The sequence below is a fragment of the Rattus rattus genome, chromosome 17, assembly GCF_011064425.1.
Source record: "Rattus rattus isolate New Zealand chromosome 17, Rrattus_CSIRO_v1, whole genome shotgun sequence".
Taxonomy (NCBI): domain Eukaryota; kingdom Metazoa; phylum Chordata; class Mammalia; order Rodentia; family Muridae; genus Rattus; species Rattus rattus.
Window position 1 is genome coordinate 18446915 of NC_046170.1, and position 19931 is coordinate 18466845.

Below are 19931 nucleotides of genomic sequence, written 5' to 3' on the forward strand. Positions count from 1 at the left end.
ACTGAATAGAGAGAGGCATAAGGATTAGGAATCATTTATTCATCCAGCCCAAGGAACTTTACTGACTGCTGCAAAGGTCCCCTATGTGGTTTAGGTAAGAGTTTCATAAAGTTGCAAGCAAGCGTTCTAAGCAGAAAAATAAAATTTAAAGTGCAGGAAGAAAGTGTCAGAACAAGCTTCCAGGATGATCTGACCTCTGCCTGTGACCTCATGTTCAATATGTAGGCAGTGTTTGGCCACTTGAGGAGTAGAAAACACAGCAGATACCTGAGGTGGACTGGATCAGAGTAGTGGTAAGGTAAGACCAGCATCCTTCCCTATGACCTAGGCAGAGTTCACCAAGTTACTTTGTAGTCTGAGTGACTGGGTACCATTGGAGGACCAGAGCTGTGGGACAGGAATGCCATATCAGATTTCTCTGGTTAGAGTGTCAGGAAAGAAGTGCCCAGAAACAAACAGCCACACTGACAGAGGATGACGTCCTCGAGTGGTCCAGGTGAGAACTCCCCATGGCTTGGCATAGGACAGCAGTGATGGGAACATTATTACTGCTTGAACTCACTGTATATGTTCAACACAGCATGCACAGGGCTAGGCTGTAAGTCTGAGGCAAGTCAACGAGGGAGAAGTTGTCTTCATGGAGCTAGAGTCTGGGCATTTCATTGAGTATAGTTTACCGACATGTGCATGCTAAGGGTATAAGATACTTTGGGGACAAGAATGCTCATCCGTAAGTCCAATTTTAGGAATTTTGGGAAGGTTCTTAAATAGTATTAATGACTCTGGGTTAGTCCATTGGTTTAGATATTTATCTTTTTAAAGACAAAACAAAATGGACACTCTGAATTTGAATAAATTTCTTTTTTTCTTTCTTTTTCTTTTTTTTTTTTTTTTTTTTTCAGAGCTGGGGACCGAACCCAGGGCCTTGCGCTTGCTAGGCAAGTGCTCTACCACTGAGCTAAATCCCCAACCTGAATAAATTTCAACTTGGGAATATCTCGTTTGCTGAAAGTGATTTCTGTCACTTGATCGCAACACTTTGTGTCATTTACCAATGTTACAAAGGGACGGGACAGAAAAGGGAGAAAAATCAAGAAGTTTCAGATGCCTTCCTTCCAAATATAACTGCAGGCTTGATCCCCCCCCCAGAAGGCCCAATTCCTTCCATTAGAAAGCAGAACAGCGATGTCTATTTTCAACTGTGTAATGTAAAAGATTCACGAAGAAGCATTTGAGAGAAGACATTTTTCCTGCAGAAGGACTTTTTCTTGATCTTCCCTTCTATTCTGCTTGGTCTCTTTTCTCCATAGCATGAGTCTCAGTTGGTCTGGGATACAGTGATTTGCTCAACAAGAAAGCTGACTGACAAAATTCAACCACACAGACAACATTAGGGGATCCTATACTCCACAGCCTCGCCGGCTTTAAATTTAACACCATGTCAAAGCAGCCACTGAACAAAGACTTAAAGTAGATCTCATTTCTCGATCACCCATAAGTAGCAGTAAATTATTCAAACATTTTAGTGACCAGGGCCCTCAGTGACTTAGACAACGCATGGGAGAAAGTATATCAATAGAAGGGGAGATAGACAGGATGAAAAGACTCAAACAATAACAGTCAACTTAAAACAACGGTGGAATTTGGTAAAAGGCGTAGCTTTCATTAACAGCTCCAGCAATATATTACACAGAGGGAAACGTGACAGGGAAAACAGACCCACATTACAGCAACTCAGCTGCATTAAAAAGCACCAGGCCAGCCACCAAGAAGCAGGAAGGAAAAGTCTGCTCTGACACACTTCTGGCTTGGTGACTTTTGCCATCTTTCTCAACAGCTGCAGACAGTGTCACGCTGCCTTTTAGACCAGCATTCAAGAGAAAGGCAAAGATTTTCATGCAGAATGCACTAAATCTTTGGTTTGTGGGGAGTCACTGCCACACACCAGGCCTGTTAAGATATTCTAATTGGCTCATTTTCTCTTCTTCAATTAAATTTCTAATTATTGCAGCAATGCAGAAAACAATTGTGCTGTTTTAGATAACCTTTTATTTCTCTTCTCTCTGCCATTCCTGGACTTTTAATAATCAACCACAGAGGGCATGGCCTTTGCAGTTAAAATCTGGAAGCCTTCATATTGTCACTCAACACCATTTGTACAAAGGGCTGGTCTTGTCTGAAAAATGGGAATAAAAAAAGAAAAGAACCTTTGGTGTTTATTAAGGCAGCAGGGAGAAGACAAAGTATTCCGCTTTTAGGAGACTTTCTGTAAGTTATAAAGCTTACTAGGCACAAAGATTGAAGGATCCCGATTACATGTTCAAGGAAGCAATGACTATGATGTATATACACATCCAAGGAATATTCATAACAATAAAAAACAATCTTACAGTATGTCACATGCTGGCCTAAGTGGATTACGTGTATCAACTCATTTAAACTGCCCAGCAAGCTTCTGTGGGGGATCCAAATACCCTTTTCATTTTATATATGGCATTCAGAGATAGTGCACATTTTCTATGACCACATAGCTAGGTAGTTAATAGTTAAGATAGTATCCCAAAGCTATCAAGTTAGAGACACATCCCAACCTCTTAGAAGGTGAGCTACTAAGTTCCGAGCTCAGGTTCACTATAGCCTGAAGTGCAAATGCATCATATTAATTTTTGTTATTGTGTCCTTACTAAATGCTTGCTTAGAAAGCTGTCTCCTCCATTGCATGACTGATCACCCACTGCTAACAAAATTGACACAGTTCAAAGCTACCTAGGAAAATCTGCACATACAGAACTCAAAACCAATACGTCCTTATCCAGACACAATACAATGGTAGTCCTCTCTGTCTTGAATTTCATCTACCACAGTCCTGATGTCAGAAGAACTCACTTGGTTATGATAACTTGATGTAGCTTAGGATTTCAAAACAAGCATTTAATACACATGTAATAAGAGTCAAAGTTGTAAGAGGATTTCCAGCTCTTTCCCATTTTAGAGTGTGATTGTAAGAAAAGAGTGTGAATTGGTACCAACTGTCTCTCAGTGGAAAGGGAGCTCCAGGATTTTATGTTCTCTGTGGCTTATGACTCTGTGACATCACGTGTTCCTTCTAAACCAAATGAGGTGTGGCTCATCTTTCGAGCTCTGGATCCAGAGCCATTTCCTCTGAGGCACTGTTTCTGGTACCAGACTTATTTCCTCACTCCTTCCTCAGTATAGCTGCAGTCATTGCAGCATGCCTTTCACGTCCCCTATCATGGCGTGCCTGGCTGTCATACAGCTCTGCCTGTCTCATCTGCCGGAGATTCCTAGTGTGCAAGAATGAGAATTGGGGGGGGGGTGCGGCCTGATGCTTTAATGTGGAGCTTCAGAATCAGGCAAATTCAAGTTGGACCATGACTGCACAGTCATCCATAAGATCTTTGGAAACCTCATCTCTGTGAGCTAACCATTATCTATTGAGTTACCATGATGGAGGAGCCCATTATCTGGCCCCAAGCCCTGTGTTCAAACACTAGGCTCATTATAGAACCTATTCAGATCAAATTTCTCCTACCTGTAAAATAAGCATGATGAGAGACAAACCATTCATATTTTGTGAAAGTTAAAATAATGAATCTCTTCACTTGATCTTGACTGCACTTTGGTAAGTGGAATCTATCCGGAAAGTCATCCATTCCCTTTCGATATTCCAATTTTCTAGAGCACAGGCTTTTGAGGAACTACTAATGATTCTTTGGATTTCCTCAGTGTCTGTTGCTTATGTGCCCCCATTTTAGTTCTGATTTTATTGAGTTGGATATTGCCTTTCTACCTTTTAGTTAGTTTAGCTAAGGGTTTTTCTATCTTGTTAATTTTCTCAAAGAACCAACTATTGGTTTGGTTGATTCTTTGTATTATTCCCTTTTATTCTAACTTATTCATTTCAGCCATGAACTTGATTATTTCCTGGTGTCTAAGCGTGTCTTTGCTTCTTTTTGTTCTAGGGTTTTCAGGTGTGGTGTTGTTGCTACTACGAGATCTCTCCAATTTCTTTATGAAGGCACTTAGTGCTTGCTTGACTATGTTCATAGCAGCTTCATTTGCAATAGCCAGGAACTGGAAACAACCCAGATGTTTCTCAGCCAAAGAATGGATAAAGAAAATGTAGCACATTTAAACAATGGAGTACTATTCAGCTATTAAAAACAATCATGAAATTTGCCAGTAAATGAATGGAACTAGAAAAATATCATCCTGAATGAGGTAACCCAGATCCAAACGGAAATGTATGGTATGTACTCACGTATACATGGATATTAGCTAAATAGCAATGAAGAACCAGGGGAGGGTACATGAATCTCATTCAGAAGGGGAAATAAAATAATCATGAGGAGGTGGAGGGAGGGAATTGAGTAGGAAAGGGCCTGGGGAAGGAAACATCCTAGGGTAATACCTGCAGAACTCCCAGTAAAAGCTTAAGGCCACTAACTCACCCATGAAACCTTCAACCCAAAATTTGTCCAGTCTACAAGAAGTACAGGAACAAAGATGAAACAGAGACTGAGGAAATGGCCAATCAATGGCTGATCCAACTTGAGACTCATCCCATGGGCAAGAACCAATCCCTGACACTATTAATGATCCTCCATTAGGTTTACTGACAAGAGCCTCACATAACTGTCCTCTGAAAGGTTCCACTCAGCAAGTGACTAAAACAGATGGAGAGACCCCAGATGAACATTAGAAGGAGCTTGGGGAGTCTTGTGGAGGAGTTGGGAGAATGATTGGGGGATCCAAAGGGGATAGGGATACTACAAAAAAGTCAACAGAGTCAACTAAGCTGACCCTTGGGGGCTTCCAGAGACTGAACCACTAAGAGCATTCATGGCTTAGACCTGGGTCCTGCACACATATGTAGTGGCTGCACAGCTTGGTCTTCATCCAGGCCCTCCTCCAATAACTGAAGCATGGGGCTGTCCCTGACTCTGTTGCCTATCTATGGATTCAGTTCCCCTAACTGCCTACCTTGTTTGGCCTCGGTGGAAGAGAATGTGCCTGGCCCTGCAGTGACTTGATGTGCTGAGGGGTGAGAGACTCCCAGTTTATCAGAGGGGAAGGGGAGACGGGATGGGAAGAAGGATTGTGTGAGGGGGGAATGAAAGGTGAAGGGAGCTGTGGTCGAGATGTAAAGTGACTAAATTAATTAATGGGAAAAAAGCTCCACACTGAGAAAGAAAGAAAAGAAAGGAAGGAAGGAAGGAAGGAAGGAAGGAAGGAAGAAAGAAGGAAGGAAGGAAGGAGAGGGGGGAGAGAGAGAGGGAGAGAGAGAGGGAGAGAGAGAGAGGGAGAGAGAGAGAGAGACAGAGAGAGAGAGAGAGAGAGAGAGAGAGAGAGAGAGAGAGAGACGGACCAGCAAAAATGCTCAATGGGTAAAGGTAATTGTCACTCCTTGTCTTCTGACACAGGTATACTGTGACATGTATCTGGTGCCTTACACACACACACCCACACACACACACACACACACACACACACACACACATGCACATGCATACACACAAATTTGAAAAATAAACGAACTCATCTGTTAATAATGAACAAAACCCAAACATCCAGTAGGTATCTATTGCTTGTATTAGCGTCTGCCAGATTTCAGCGATGTATACTTGTCTGTATACAGCTAAGCTGAAGCTAAAACGGCTGACCCTGGTGTCTCTCGGGGCTTTGCACATAGATCTTTTGGAGGAATAGATCATTTTCCATGTGGTAGAGCATACTGTAATCATTGGCACATTGATGACAGCTAATTTATGATGGAGTGGAAAGCTAATACTGTGCAAATCCTATGCAGTCCTCGCTTCTCTCACTGCTCTGAAGATCTCTTTGCAGCCACTAAAGTGAAGACATGCTTCTTTTCACTATATTACATCTTAAAAACATATTCCTGTGCTCAGAAATCCTTTCATCTGGTCCGGCATACATCGAAGAGACCAAAGTACTATTATGAGATCAAAATGCATTCAATGTTTGAACTTTTCCACTGTGCTTTACAAACATTTGAGCTTTAGAATCATTTACAGAATGCAAGCCAGGAAGAGTAGAAGTAAGAGTAAGACAGAAATACAAGTTGGGTTTTCTATGCTGTTCTCCAGGGCAATTATAAACAATGGCTGATTTCTGGGAACATACAAGGAATGAATGGCCTTGGCATGTAGGTTAGTGAAAGTCCTTGTATGTGTCTATGCTTTTTTTTTTTTTTGCAAGACACAATTCTATACATTCTCATACTCTGAGCACTGACAACAGATCTCATTGTCTTCCTTTCCTAATGGAATAGTTAGAAATATAGTTGCTCTTTCTAAACAAATCCCAAATATGTGTATATACTCTGATACATGACAAAATCTAGGGAATATTTTGCACCTGCATTTTCTTGGACAAAGCCATAACAGCCAGAGGGATCATAACCTCTGCTGATCTAAGTTGCTGTGACATTTGAAGTAATTTACTGAAGGACATCTTGTCATTAAACCAGAAGAGAATGTTATGACAGAACTGAATTTAAACATCATTTGCATGATGCGTGTACAATAATGGGCTCGTGTATACATAGACGTCTTCCATTATTTCACTTCCTAGGATAATCACAGGTTCTGAAGTAGGGCCTGAATGTGTGTGTGTGTTCATGGTAACATATACATGCTGAGCTCAGAGGACAACTTGCCTGAGATTGTTCTTTCCATCTACCATGTAGGTTATGGGATGAAACTCAGGTCATCATGTTTGGTGGCAGGAACATGAGAGCTCTCTGAGAAGTCCTGATAGAGTTGATTCTTAAAAATCAAAATGGCTTCACAAAAGACTAAATTTCTAGCAATGACCAAGCATCAGATTGCATTTCTCTCTACCCCTTATACGTTGGATTCTCCACAGCAGCCAGTTGTGGCACCTCTTTCTATTTCCCAGAAGGCTGGGGATTAGGTAAGAGTCAGGAACGAAAGAAGCACAGGAGTAGGACCGCCCTAGTTCAACATCTACTCAAGCTACCAACTGTTCTGCCCTACGTTCCCATTCCAGTGTCCTTCACCATCTACCGATCCCGTGTAATATGTTTTGTCTCAAAACTCCATCAGCATGTCACCTGTTTTCATGTCTGTTCAAACTAGTAACCTATGTACAGCATTGAGTCCCCATTCCTCATCATAAGAACCATAGGACCTGCTGTTCCGACATCTATTTCTCTACTACCTGCTTCATGTAAAGTCACCAAGGTCTTCAGTTCTACATGACAATTTCTAAATATACATCTAGACCTTAAGCGTGTACCTTTAAATTCCTAGAGGGTTCTCTGAAATATATATTTAAGAAAGTTTCTCTTCCCTAAGTAAACTGATATCTTTCATATAGGCTCTTCCCAGTTGTCTGGATGGTCTGTCTACATGGAACTTGACCCTAGTTGGTAGTACTCATTTCTGAGCAAACTATGGCTAGCAAAATGGATGAATGCTTTTGTTGGGGAGTTCACTCCAGTTTCCGTGTCTCTGTGTATGAATCATGTGTTGTGCCTTGCTTTTGTCCAATCGGCTGACATCGAGAATTCATCATTGAGATAGATTAGTTTCACACGCATGACTTTATAGTGTCAAACAAAGAATTCAGAGATCACATAAAAACTAGACTTGGCATTCTTCTCTATGCACGTATAGAAATTGATTTAAAATTATAACATACATCATCTGTACATGAAATAAACATGTATTGTTTCTTAAATTTTGATTTACTTTTATTTTTATGTATTTCATCATATTGCCTGTGTATATATCTGTGCCTGTGTTCATTTAGTGCCTGCAGAGTCCAGAAGAGGGTAACATCCTCTGGAACTGAAGTTATAGATAGTTGTTAGCTGGTATGCATGAGCTGGGAACTGAACCCCAAGTCCTCTGCAAAAACAGCTGTAGCATTTGACCCCTGAACCATCTTCCCAGCCCACACCTGTTTTTCTTAAGCCAAGGTCTCTGTGTTGCCTTGGATGCCTTAGAACTCGCTATGCAGATGAGTCTATGATAGAGTGCTTCCCGTCTCTTCCTTTTGTACTGAGATTGAAGATAGGGGCCACCATTCTCAATAATAAAATCATATTTTAAGAAGCAATTTATTGACTTGCGATAATATGGATAAGTAGCAACAAACATTTAAGCATACTTGGAGAACAAAATTAAACAGTGTGTAGATTTTTCTATTAAGACTTTTCCACTATATGTCTTCAAGAAGGACATATGCCCAAAATTTTAATAATGTTCCTCTGTGTGTGTGTGTGTGTGTGTGTGTATGTGTGTATGTGTGTGTGTGTGTGTGTGTGTGTGTGTGTGTGTGTGTGTGTTAGCTTTGCTGAAACAGAAACAATTTCATTAAACTGTTTAATAAAGTCAGCACTCCCTGGGAATTATTTATTTTTATTTATTTATTTATGAAAATAAAGGGCTGCTGTACATGTGGGAAGACAAACAAATGTGTTTTCAGTCTCCCACTGTGAGGGTAGATTTCTTCATTTAGCTCCCATCACCCGTTAGATGCGTGGTTAGCGGTGGACGGAGTGCTTTCTCAGAGCTTTCCTACCTACCTCTGTCAAGATGGCCGTAGCCAGTTTGCTTGCTCAATTGACTGAGAATATCCGACCTCGCTTACTTGAATAAAGATGTAGCATGGAAATTCCAGAAAGATAAAATGCTATTATGCCAACACAGACATCACTGAGAAGCAAGTTTTCACAGGAAATAACTTATGCAAACCAGTAAATCACCTGTCTAAATATTAAGTGTGATTGCTTTCCCACTTTATAAAACAAGCTGTTGAAATTTCCAAGTTATCTCAATATTTTGATTAAGTAGTGAATCAAATATCAAAATTTTGGAATGGCGAAAAGGTCTCCTCTCTTATTCCATATTTTATATTGTTCTATATTGTCCTCTCTTGTTCAATATTCTATATTGTTCTAGAATTTGTTCTTTTTATTTTAATTAAGTAACTATATATTTCCTTAAATAACAATAGATTTTTGAGAATTGTTATTATCTTTTTCACTAGAAAATGAAGTTAATGATACAGAGAGAGCCAAAGAAATTTTTGAGTTAAAAAAATAGTCTACGGGTGAGAATTAACAGAGTAATACACTGCAAGCAAGGTCCTTGATGACATCCATGATGGGAAAGTAAAAAAAGTTCTGTAAGAAATCCAAGTGTTGGGAATCTTCACATGCTGTGAGGCTGATGGTTTGTAATATCTGTCTTCTAGATTTCAAATTCCTCTACACTGAGTATCTTTGGTAAGTGTGTGTTCTGTTATTAGGTATTTCTTGCTATTTGATAACATAAAATTAACCATCTTTAACAACATTACTGGTTTTTTATAATAAATATTAGGAAAAAGAAATGGTCATTATTTAAACTAACCATTACTATGAATGAGTGTTAATGGCTATGAGTTTCTTCCATGTTTCTAAACCCCAAGTCTAAGCCACAGCAGAGCTGCTTCTGAACTTGACAGATTTGCTATTAAACTGGGCTTTTACTAAATAGCACAGTTTGCTTTGAAAAAAAAAACCACTCAATTTAGTTTAAATAAAAGGCAGACATCTGTTTGTGTAAACTGTCCCTTGTAAACTGGTCTCCATGCCCCTCTCTAATCCCAGAGTCTTCTCTCCTTCTGACCCCCCTTTCCCTGTATCTAATAAGATAAGGCTTTGTTTGTAGTTTGAAATATGAATATTTCTAACTACTCTTATATTGCCAGAAAGCACAAAAGAAGGGTTTTATTTTCTTCAAAATTAATTGCAGGTGGAAGGTAGACAGATGCTTAAGAAGTGCTGGGTTCTCATCAGGGTGTTGAGGACTCCTTCATCCCCTTGCCGCTCACTTGCTTCCTGAAAAGGACTTCTTTCTATGCCCAAAACCATCTTAAAACTTAAGCAAACTACATCTTTATCAGCTTTTCCATGAGTATTTCTTGAGATTTCACAAGATCACCTGTTTCTCATTACTTAGGAAATTCCAATCCAGAATCAGTAGTTGCCGTATACCCTTTTAGCAAGATACAACAAAATGGGATGCTCAAAATATTAATTATATACAATCGATATTTCATTAAGGTATACTGAAAATGAAATACAAGGACCACAGGCTACAAATTTTCAACATAATTAATGACAGTGTGTGCACCTAAAATAATTGAGACTTCAAATTACAAGGACTCAGACCAGTATATCTGTATTTTTAAATCTCCCAAACTACAGAAAATAGCTCTATTGACATGTTAAATATATCTCATCTCTAGGTACCAATTTGAATATATGCATGTGTTCATTTAAAAGCTTAGTTCAAAAGAAAATATACTCGATTGTGGCAGCAAATGGGTCTAGGCAACAGCTCAGATAGTTTGTTTATTAGTAGTAGTTGAGGAAAATAATTACTATGTTATGGAAAGATTTTTACTGGAACAATGTTTTTAAAAGTAAAATATAATGATATAAATAATGCAACCATAATTTGCAAATGTCTGCACAAATTCTCATTCTACTGATTGCTACAAATAAAGTAGAATTCCTTACCGAGAATGAATTCCAACTGTGGCTCATTGGGACTCTTCTGGATGCCTATAAATAGGAGGGATAAGATTAGGCTTTAAAATTATGCATTATAAACACTACCATAGCACATGTACTGTTTCACCAAACCAAATGTGTATATACATTTTTGGAAGAATGAATAAATTTGAATTATCAGGTTAATTGTGAATTCTCTGGGAAGGCATGCTATTCATTGTAAGCTCAATGGAAATTAACAAGCCGAGTCCTAGTAGGCATGGGTGTGGGGTTGGCTATTTTGCTTATTGGCTATTTCAACATTTTGCTCAATGCTTGTTTCAGGATATCTGATCATTCTGCGATCCCCTGAGGTTGTATATTAGAAAAGCCTGTCTGTAGCAGCGTGGCTGAGCAGGAAAACCCTTCTTAAACCCAAGAGTGTTGCAGGATACTTGATTACTCAGTGAAATTAGGTACGGAAAACACTGTCTCTAGTTGTGCTGTGCCTCAGCCCTCACCCACACTTTTAATCCAAAGCTTTCTCTTTATTGTAAACAGGATTAAATAAAGTCAACCATAGGTCAAGAGGTAGACCAAGCAACCAGTTGACAGGAAGTGAACACAGGAAAAATGATAGAAAGTGAAAGGAAACTGGGGGACTAGATAGAGAGATACAGGAAATAGAAAGGAGGGACATTCAGTTACAAGGGTTTCTAAGACAGCTTGGAGAAGGAAAACTGTCTTTCCTTCTGGGATGTTGGTGGAGGAGTTGGGTCAGCTGCGTACTTTCTCTGCCTCTCTGAGGTAGCAGTCTTTCACCCCAGCATCTGGCTTCTAAGTCTTCATTTGGCACAATCAAATCATGGGGGTTTTGTTTAAAAAAAAAAAACAGCAAATACTTCTATTCTTTTTGTCAGTGATATTTCAATTCAGAAGACAGTATATAAAATGATTTAAAATGAAGCAGAAGTGAGGTAGCAGATCTCAGAACAAGTGTCTACAAATGTGGTAGGTTAGGAAGCAGAATGATCAGGTTGCAGTAATGCATTGTGGCAGGTAGATAGTCAATAGAAACTCCAACAAGCATAGGGAGGGTGTGAATGAATGACGTCATTGGTTAAAACTCAAAAGTAGCCAAAGTAAAAGTAAAACCTATAGGGATTATGTCATTTGCCAATGAATGTGAAGCTCCTGACTTTGTGTACTACTCAGACTGTTTAAATGAACTGGCATTTGGTCAATAAGATATTTTTTGTTTTGGTTTGGTTTTGCACAGCAACCATTTATTTCTTTTTTCTCTCCTGCTGACATTTAAAAATGCTTCAGTTAACAATGTTAGACTATCCAAAGGAGGCTAGAATCATTAGGTATGTTTTCGTGAAAAATCAAATAGTCTAGGGTTTGTTTTGGTTTGTTTTTCGCTTTTGTTTTTGATACTAATAATTAACTCTGCTCTAAGCTTTGATATCAAATTCAATGCACCCAACCAATACCATCTTTTGAAGATAATTTTAGGCTATAAATTTAATGAGGTTAGGCAGACATTTCCTAGTATTAAAAAATGGGTAAAAGGAACACTCTGAAAGAAAGGAAACTGTTGATTCAAAAGAACAAATGGAAACCCTATAATTTAAGCAGGAGAGAAAGCTTAGCACTCTCTTACACTTCTTAATTACATAAGGAGCACAAAAAACTGACTTCAATGTTCAGATGTAAATCTCGGCCAAATCTCTAAGCTTCCTCTGTTATGTGAATTAGTGGCCTCTGCTAAAGCAGCAAGGCAAAGCTTCTTGTGCAACATTTTTCACTAATGCTTTCAGCTTAAATGCCTTTTGGTCTTAAAAATGTCTAGTTTCCAAAATATTAATTCTCTATAAGAATAAATAAATACCAAATGGGAGCTCTTCTTAAATATGATTAGCATCTGGAAAGGTCCCATAAAATGTATTTATCAGCATTTAATGTACATTGGAAATTTTATCATTTGATGCTGGTTCATGACCTATCTATCATCTGTCTCACCCAAGATAAAAGATGAGAGGACTGCAAGGCAGGCTCAACCCAAAGCACAGAGAGGAAAAAGGGAAAGAAATGAGGTAATCTCATGACATTTGATGGAACCCAGGTTTCTGTGAATGCACAGGGATATTTGTTTAGTTAACACAGTGGCTCGTTAGAGACATATAGGAGGAGTGAGCACATATACACGCGCACACACACACACCACACACACTTACTGGTAAACTGAATGTCCTCAGGGTCATTTGCCTGAGCTGCCGGAAGAAAATGCTGGCCTTCTTCTGACGTTCCTTCCTCTTTGATTTCCATGATCCACCTCACAACTGACTTATTCTCCACAGTGTCTTTTCCAAATGGTACCAGATAATGAGTTCTGGTTTAACGTTGGTGTATCTTCACATTAATGATCTAATAGTCCACTGCGAAATTCTGCACATAGAAAACATCAATATTCAACATTGCTGCCATTTTAGATCTCAGTTCAAGTCTAAGAATCAATATAGAAAGTACAAGTCGTTTCAAATTACCTTCCCTCCACGCCCAGCCCTGTGACACTTTCAGAACCAAGCTGGGAAGAACACTGGAAACCCTAGGCTAAGTTAGTGTTTTCAAGAGAATTATTGGAGTCACATGAGCAATTTCTAAATTTCCAGAAAGGTATATTTATCGCTTTAATTTAATTTTCTGAGCCGTAAGATGGATTCAGCGTTGCTAACTTAATGTGCACCAAATAGAGTAGGTGGCAGAAGCAGATGGCTTCCTGTCAGGGAATTTGCCTGCGCTGCCACTGTGACCATCACTGTGACTCTTTCCACTGGAATCTCCCTTTATGTCCCTTATGTACCTCTGTGCTCTTGTCAGAGACTTAGTCACAAGTGCATAACCATAATTTGGCATGCGTTTTTCTTCTAAGATAGGCCAACAGGTTGAACAGGGGCCTTCCCAGTCCTCATTATTTTCCCTGGTCTCCTACTGTTCTGTCTGACGGTGATTTAATTGCTTAATGATCGGAGTATGATGTGAAAGGAATGAAAAATAATTCTCCAAAGATGAAGCTCAAGGGAAAATGAAAGCAACAGAAAACCGATGGTAATCCACACGAGGAAGGGAAACTCCGCCCCGATTTAGTACCCTGCTATAGAAAACTTTAAATTGTTACAAATTCATGTTGATATACATGACCAAGAATGAATTGAAAAAAAAATCAATGTTTTAAATCAAGTTACCAGCTGAATTAAAATGTGCAAAAATCTTTCCGTGTCTACACACCGAAGCTTAATGAGATACCAGCCAACAACTTTGGTTTGGAATACTGATGTGACCTCAAAACCCACAAATCAACGCTCCCTTCTTTCTGTTGTCCTTAACAAAGTGGCTTCATTTAAGATTCAGCTTTAGTTCTTAGAAATCAGCTGGCAACGATGACATGGGGGGAGTGACCTGAATCTTAAGAAAGTTTTACAAAATTGCTAATTGCTTCTTAATGGTATCAGCATTGAGAATATCATCTGAAGTAAAGGACTGTTTGCCATCAGTTAGATTGTAAACAATGCGTTCAAAAATATTTTTTACTTAAGAAAATTCTTTCTACATTCTATTACAATTATAATTCTTTTCTGATAAATACACATTGCATAGTTTCCCCAAAACCTGAAATTCCTGTGGCACCATTCTGATAAGGACCTTATCAACCTCCTTAGAATATTTTAATGAAATACACAACCCTTAATCCTGATCGGTCATTTAAAAATAATTGAAAGACCCACAAAAGATAATATGAATCCTTGATATAATAGCCACTCAGAACAGTAGGTGTGAATAATTGATAAAATAAATGCTGGCGCAGGCACATGTGCACTTGTGTGATGTGGAGAGACAACGGAGAATAAAGTTAAATGCATCTGAGCTCTTGTTGCCATGGTCCCATTTGAACCATATCATCTGTCTGCTCAAAACAAATGCAGCAAGGGAAAACAGTACTCAAAGGAATAGCAAGTGCTACTGCTGAGCCTGGGGTCCGATTTCTAATCTTCTCTTGTTGCACTAAAGAATATTTTAAGATTTGACCCTTGAGATTGAGATTTACATCTCAGACCATGTCAATAGGGAAGCTGCAGAAAACTCACTGACTTTCCAGGTGACAAGGCAAGTCTTCATCACCTCTGTGGCTGGCTTTCTGTCCTGTGCCTTTTTGGAAGTGCTCTGCTTTGCTGATCATACACAACCTGTGGTTTCTGCATACCACACATCTATTTAAAGGTCTCTCTTTATGCATAACAAGTATCTAGCCCATTTCTTGTCCTCTATTGTTACTCAGAAAAGCAGTGAATAAAATGCAGTCCGACTACATAACTGCTAGAAAGAACTGTTGGTTCACACTAAATGAAAACTGTGAAATGCTAGTAGTCATTAAAAGGCATTATGGTTTAGTTAGGAAGAGTCTGACCACACATAAGAAAATCAGAGACATTCCACAGTGGAGGGGCATTATGAGATTTCTTCAAAATTCCAAGGTTGCTGCATTGTGCTGGTCGTTTAGTGTTGAAAGACAGACCAAATGGCATCTTCTGGTTAAGACAGGGTGCTAACGGTAAATAGTGGGTACAAAGCATAAAACTAAGTAATTGTATGTAGTAATTGTTCCATGTTTCAGATAGCATCCTTTCTAACACACTGTCTAATGTCAATGTAGAAATCTGAGAAATGCTTACAAAAATTCCAAGAAGGGAAAAAAAAAACCACTCAAAGTTTAATTAAATTACAAAAAGATAAAAGAAATATAGAGGAGTCAGGTCTTATTGGGATTATATTCAAAGAGTAGAGTAAAGATATTTCTCCTGCAATTAAATTATACAATTTAATTGCATCAAACTATACCTTTTGTCTACAGAGACTGAGCCATGCTATTTATTCTAGGACAGGGAAGAGAACAAGAACAGAGTTTGAAGAAGCGAGATGAGCTCAAACTCATCTTTTACTCTATATGATGTTAATATACCTGGTTGGGCACTCTGGATTTCTACAAAGCTGAGACTGGAGGTATCACAAAAGTACTGTGTGATCAGACTCAAGGTTAGTGGAGTTTTACTCCGCTCTTGAACTAGAAAGTCCCAAAGGGCAGACAGGGTTCTGAGTGAATAAACACAAAGAAGTCCTGCCATCCATCCTAAGTGTAGGGACACCACCTTCAAGTTCTTTCTTTGGCTTCGATCTTATTCAGACAGAGTTCATGAAAGATCTCCTAGCACTTAGCGTGAGGATTTTATTTATTCTTGTTTTCATGATAGTTATTTTTTAAGAAATTGGAAGTACAGACTTCCAGACTAAAAGTATACAACACTCAGTGATTAGGTAATAAAAGGGCCTACAGACCTAACTAGGTAGACAGAGAAGAAATTAACCATATCAAATATATCCCATAGTAGAACTGGACAATGTTCACCAATTGTCAAAGATGGTCCAAAAATGCTGAACAATGGTAATGATAAGAAAACCATCTTACTTTTGGTGAATTAAATAGTCCAGAAAAATAAAATGATCTTTTTATACCAACACAGAAAATCTTCCATAGAAAAGACAGCCATAATTTCCAAGGAAATTTTTACACAGAATTACTGGTCTTGATGATAGAGTTTGGTGCCATATTAGAGTAGTAACTGTGAAAACGGGAGTAAATTTGAACTTGTAAACAACTGAAGCTTCCAGAGAATAAACAAGGCAATGATTAGTCAAAGAAGAAGATTTCAATTTAAGTATGTGGTCCTGGGGGAACAACTATAAAGTGCGTAAACATAGTATATAGATTCTCAAGGGAGTGACTCAGCCTAGGGAAACAAACACACACACACGCACACACACACACACACACACACACACACACACACGGAAACACTGGCTAATGGCTAAGTCAATATAATGCATAAGTTTGCTAAAAATTCACAGAATGAGGAAAAGTGTTTAGAGAGTCATTAATAAGATAAAAGGATATTTAGGGGAATAACTAATGGTTCCTTGGAGGACAAAGCATAAAAATTAATGAGGAAATCTGGAGACAGGAATACAGAAGCAAGCAATGGAATACTACGACGGAATTCAATGGAATACTACTCCATTGAAATGCTCTCTGTCAAGTACTAGGGCCACTGGGGAGAGACTGGGGTATTTTGATGGGCAGATATGAGAAGAACTGTTTGACGGCAGACTACAGGAAATAGAAAAAGAAAGTATAAAACAGTCTGGTATAGGAAGGAGAGATGAACAGACACTGACAACAAGACAAGGCTCTCACAGGAAGCTGTAGGAATTTTAGTTTGCTCTCCACGATGATCTCATTTCCTGTTGAGAAAAAGACATATTCACATATTCATAAGTTAAATATAGGGAAAATTTCCCTAATCACATCCCAAAAGTGCAGAATGACAGGTCCTGGTCCATGAGGCCACACACATGGACCCATTACAGTTATGAAGTGGAAACAGGAAAAGAAGGGAAATTTTCGGGAGACAGGGCCACTAAAGATTTTCAGATCCTTTACTACTGTGCCCCAAGATCAAAGAGCTTGCTATCTAAGGTGTGGGCTCTAAGACAATAGCAGAGGACATCCCTACCGGATTCCTACCCCACTTCATCGGAAAACAGAGTGTTAAAATAACACACTACCTACACACCACTAGTAGAGACACAACAGAAATGAGCAGTGAACTTCTCTTCCAGCAAAAGCCTAAAGTTGAGAGCAGAGAGCAAACTTTCTATCCATTCAGCCCTACCTCTACTAAGTAATACTAACACCAAAAGAACATGGTTACTTACGTTATGCACTGAGGATTGTCATAGGAACTACACTGCAGCCTGTTAAGTTCTTACAAGACTGTTTCTACTTCCTCTGTACAAATATCAAAGGTTTATAAGTAAAACTGGGGTGTCCACCTCCAGCCATGAACTCTCTTTTGCTCGGACTCAACTGTTCTACATATCGTACAGATAAGGAAGAAGAGGAAAATGAGTGAGGAAGAGGAGGAGAAGGGAAAGGAGGAGCAACCAAAAAGAAGGAGGATGGGAAGAATAGAAGAAACAGGAAGTGGTGGGGAGGGCTAAAACAAGAAAATTCTTTTAAGAGAAAATGTAAGAATGTCATCAAAAAAGCCAGATCCAGACAGCGCACAGATGCTGAAATTATCAGAATCTGAATCAGAAAGAGATCATTCTGAAGGCTATACCAGAAAATTCTGCACAACTACATGAGGAATGTTAGCAAAGACCGAAAGAGCAAAACAAATAAAATAAATACATTGGGTAACACAATGAAGACTGTCTCTGGGAGACTGATGTGTAACTGTCACAACCTACAAACTAGGAAACCAGAAAGTAGGTCAGTAGAACGCACCCAAACAGAAACAAGTGAAGCAAAGGAGTGACTGGCAACATGTGGGTGACAACACCAAGCACATGATATCTGACTATCAGAGAGAGAACAAAGCAAACATTTGAGGCAGTACTGAGATTGCTCCAAAAATGTTGAAAGACATCAAAAGACATCCAAGGGGTTCAGCAGAAACCAAGCAAGACAATAGCACTCTACATACCAGTAAGCCATAGGCATTTGTGTGTGTGTGTGTGTGTGTGTGTGTGTATGTGTCTGTATTTCTTTGTCTGTCTGCCTGTTTCTCTCTCTCTGCCTCTGTCTCTGTGTACACACACACACACACACACACACACACACACACACACACACACACACCATCAGTGCAAGCATAAGATAACAAGTTGAGAAACACAACAGCTTCATGCTAGAAACTATGCATTGCAGAAAAGAACGAATGGCACCTTTGGTATTTTGAAATTAGAAAACCCATCAACCCAGCATTCTACGCAAGGTGGAAGCAACTGCTAAGTACTGACACGCGCTAATGGGTCTTATCCAGAAATAATGAATGACAAACTCATTATCAGCACTTCAGAAAAACCTTAAGAGAAGTTCTTCAAGCATGACAGACACACACAGGTCTATGAAATAAATGAGCAGCTCCGGTATGGCACAAAAAAAAAAAAAAATAGAAGTTAACTTCATTTTCTCTTGCTTCTAATAAGGACAAAAGACAATTGCCTAAGGCAGAGGTGAGCACTGGTTGGTCATACAGTAAATGTACAAGGTCCTGGGCTTGTCCTGCAGCACTGAAAGCAAAACAAAACATTAGGAAAAAGCAAATGATTTGTGGACCTTATTGTTTTTGTTGTTACAAATGCTCAATTTTAATGTTGCGATGTAAACAGCCATTGATAATATGTAAAATATAGACACACTATAATGATAAGCTTTACGGATAAAATTCACTATATTCTGGATTTGACCTGTAAGCCAGAGACAGCAACCACTAGTTTAGAGCAAAAATAATATAAAAGTATTTTTTGTTTAAAGCATCTAAAATATAAATATAAATTGAATATATATATATTATTTACACACATTTATATAAATTATACATTATATATAAATATAAAATATAAATACATATTATATATATATATATTCACACATTGATATATATATATCCAATGCTAAAAACCTCAAGAATAAGGGATGGGGGTTTAGCTTAGTGGTAGAGCGCTTGCCTAGCAAGCGCAAGGCCCTGGGTTCGGGTCCCCAACTAAAAAAAAAAAAAAAAAAAAAAAAAAAAGGAAAGAGCAAAAAAAAAAACCTCAAGAATAACCAATGAAGAATATATTGTATTGCTTATATACTAAGGGCATAGAATGTGATTATTCTTCTACTAACGCATTAGAAGGTAGACACTAAAGAATTACATTGAATATGTCAACCCTGGGGTAACTATTAAGGACAGTTAATTATGTGTGATAAGTTCATAATGGAGTCAGAATAGAATAAAAGTATAAAATGCCTATTCAATTTTTTTTAAAAAGAGAACAAAACTAGCATTTATGGGATCTAGTAACCACAGTGGTTTTACTCCAAACATCAGTTATTTTACCTTCAATTTACTTCATATGCATAGGCCAATTTTAGAACTAAGATTATGCAGAACAGAACATGGAAACTATGTGTTTCACAGCTACGTTTAACAAGTTTGTTACATTTTAATATGATATGGTAGATAGGTAAGAAGAAAAAGGATGAGAAAACACGCGCACTCCAAGGACTCATCAGAAGAAGACGGTTGGGGTCACTTCCCAAATACTGAACACAATTGATTTTATATCTACGACTATTAATAGAGTCATTGTTGATTATAAAATGTTAATCACCAAAAGGCAAAATAAGCCTAAGTAAGTCATATGTGAATAATCTGATATAAATCTAACAATGTATCCAGAAAAAGAAATAGATAAATTCAGTTAT

At 38.5% G+C, this 19931-nt stretch overlaps 1 protein-coding gene across 3 annotated transcripts in view; it reads right to left on the reverse strand.

Moving 5' to 3' along the window:
• Inpp4b (inositol polyphosphate-4-phosphatase type II B) overlaps window positions 1-13003 on the reverse strand; it is a 339582-nt gene extending 326579 nt beyond the window's left edge. For all 3 annotated transcript variants that reach the window (XM_032887879.1, XM_032887880.1, XM_032887878.1), the window contains exons 1-2: window positions 12796-13003; window positions 10583-10627 (exon numbers count right to left, since the gene is read on the reverse strand). In XM_032887879.1, coding sequence (XP_032743770.1) covers window positions 10583-10627; window positions 12796-12886 — 136 coding nt within the window. In that variant the 5' untranslated portion in view covers window positions 12887-13003. The remainder of the gene's footprint in view (window positions 1-10582; window positions 10628-12795) is intronic.
• Window positions 13004-19931: the final 6928 nt, after the last annotated feature.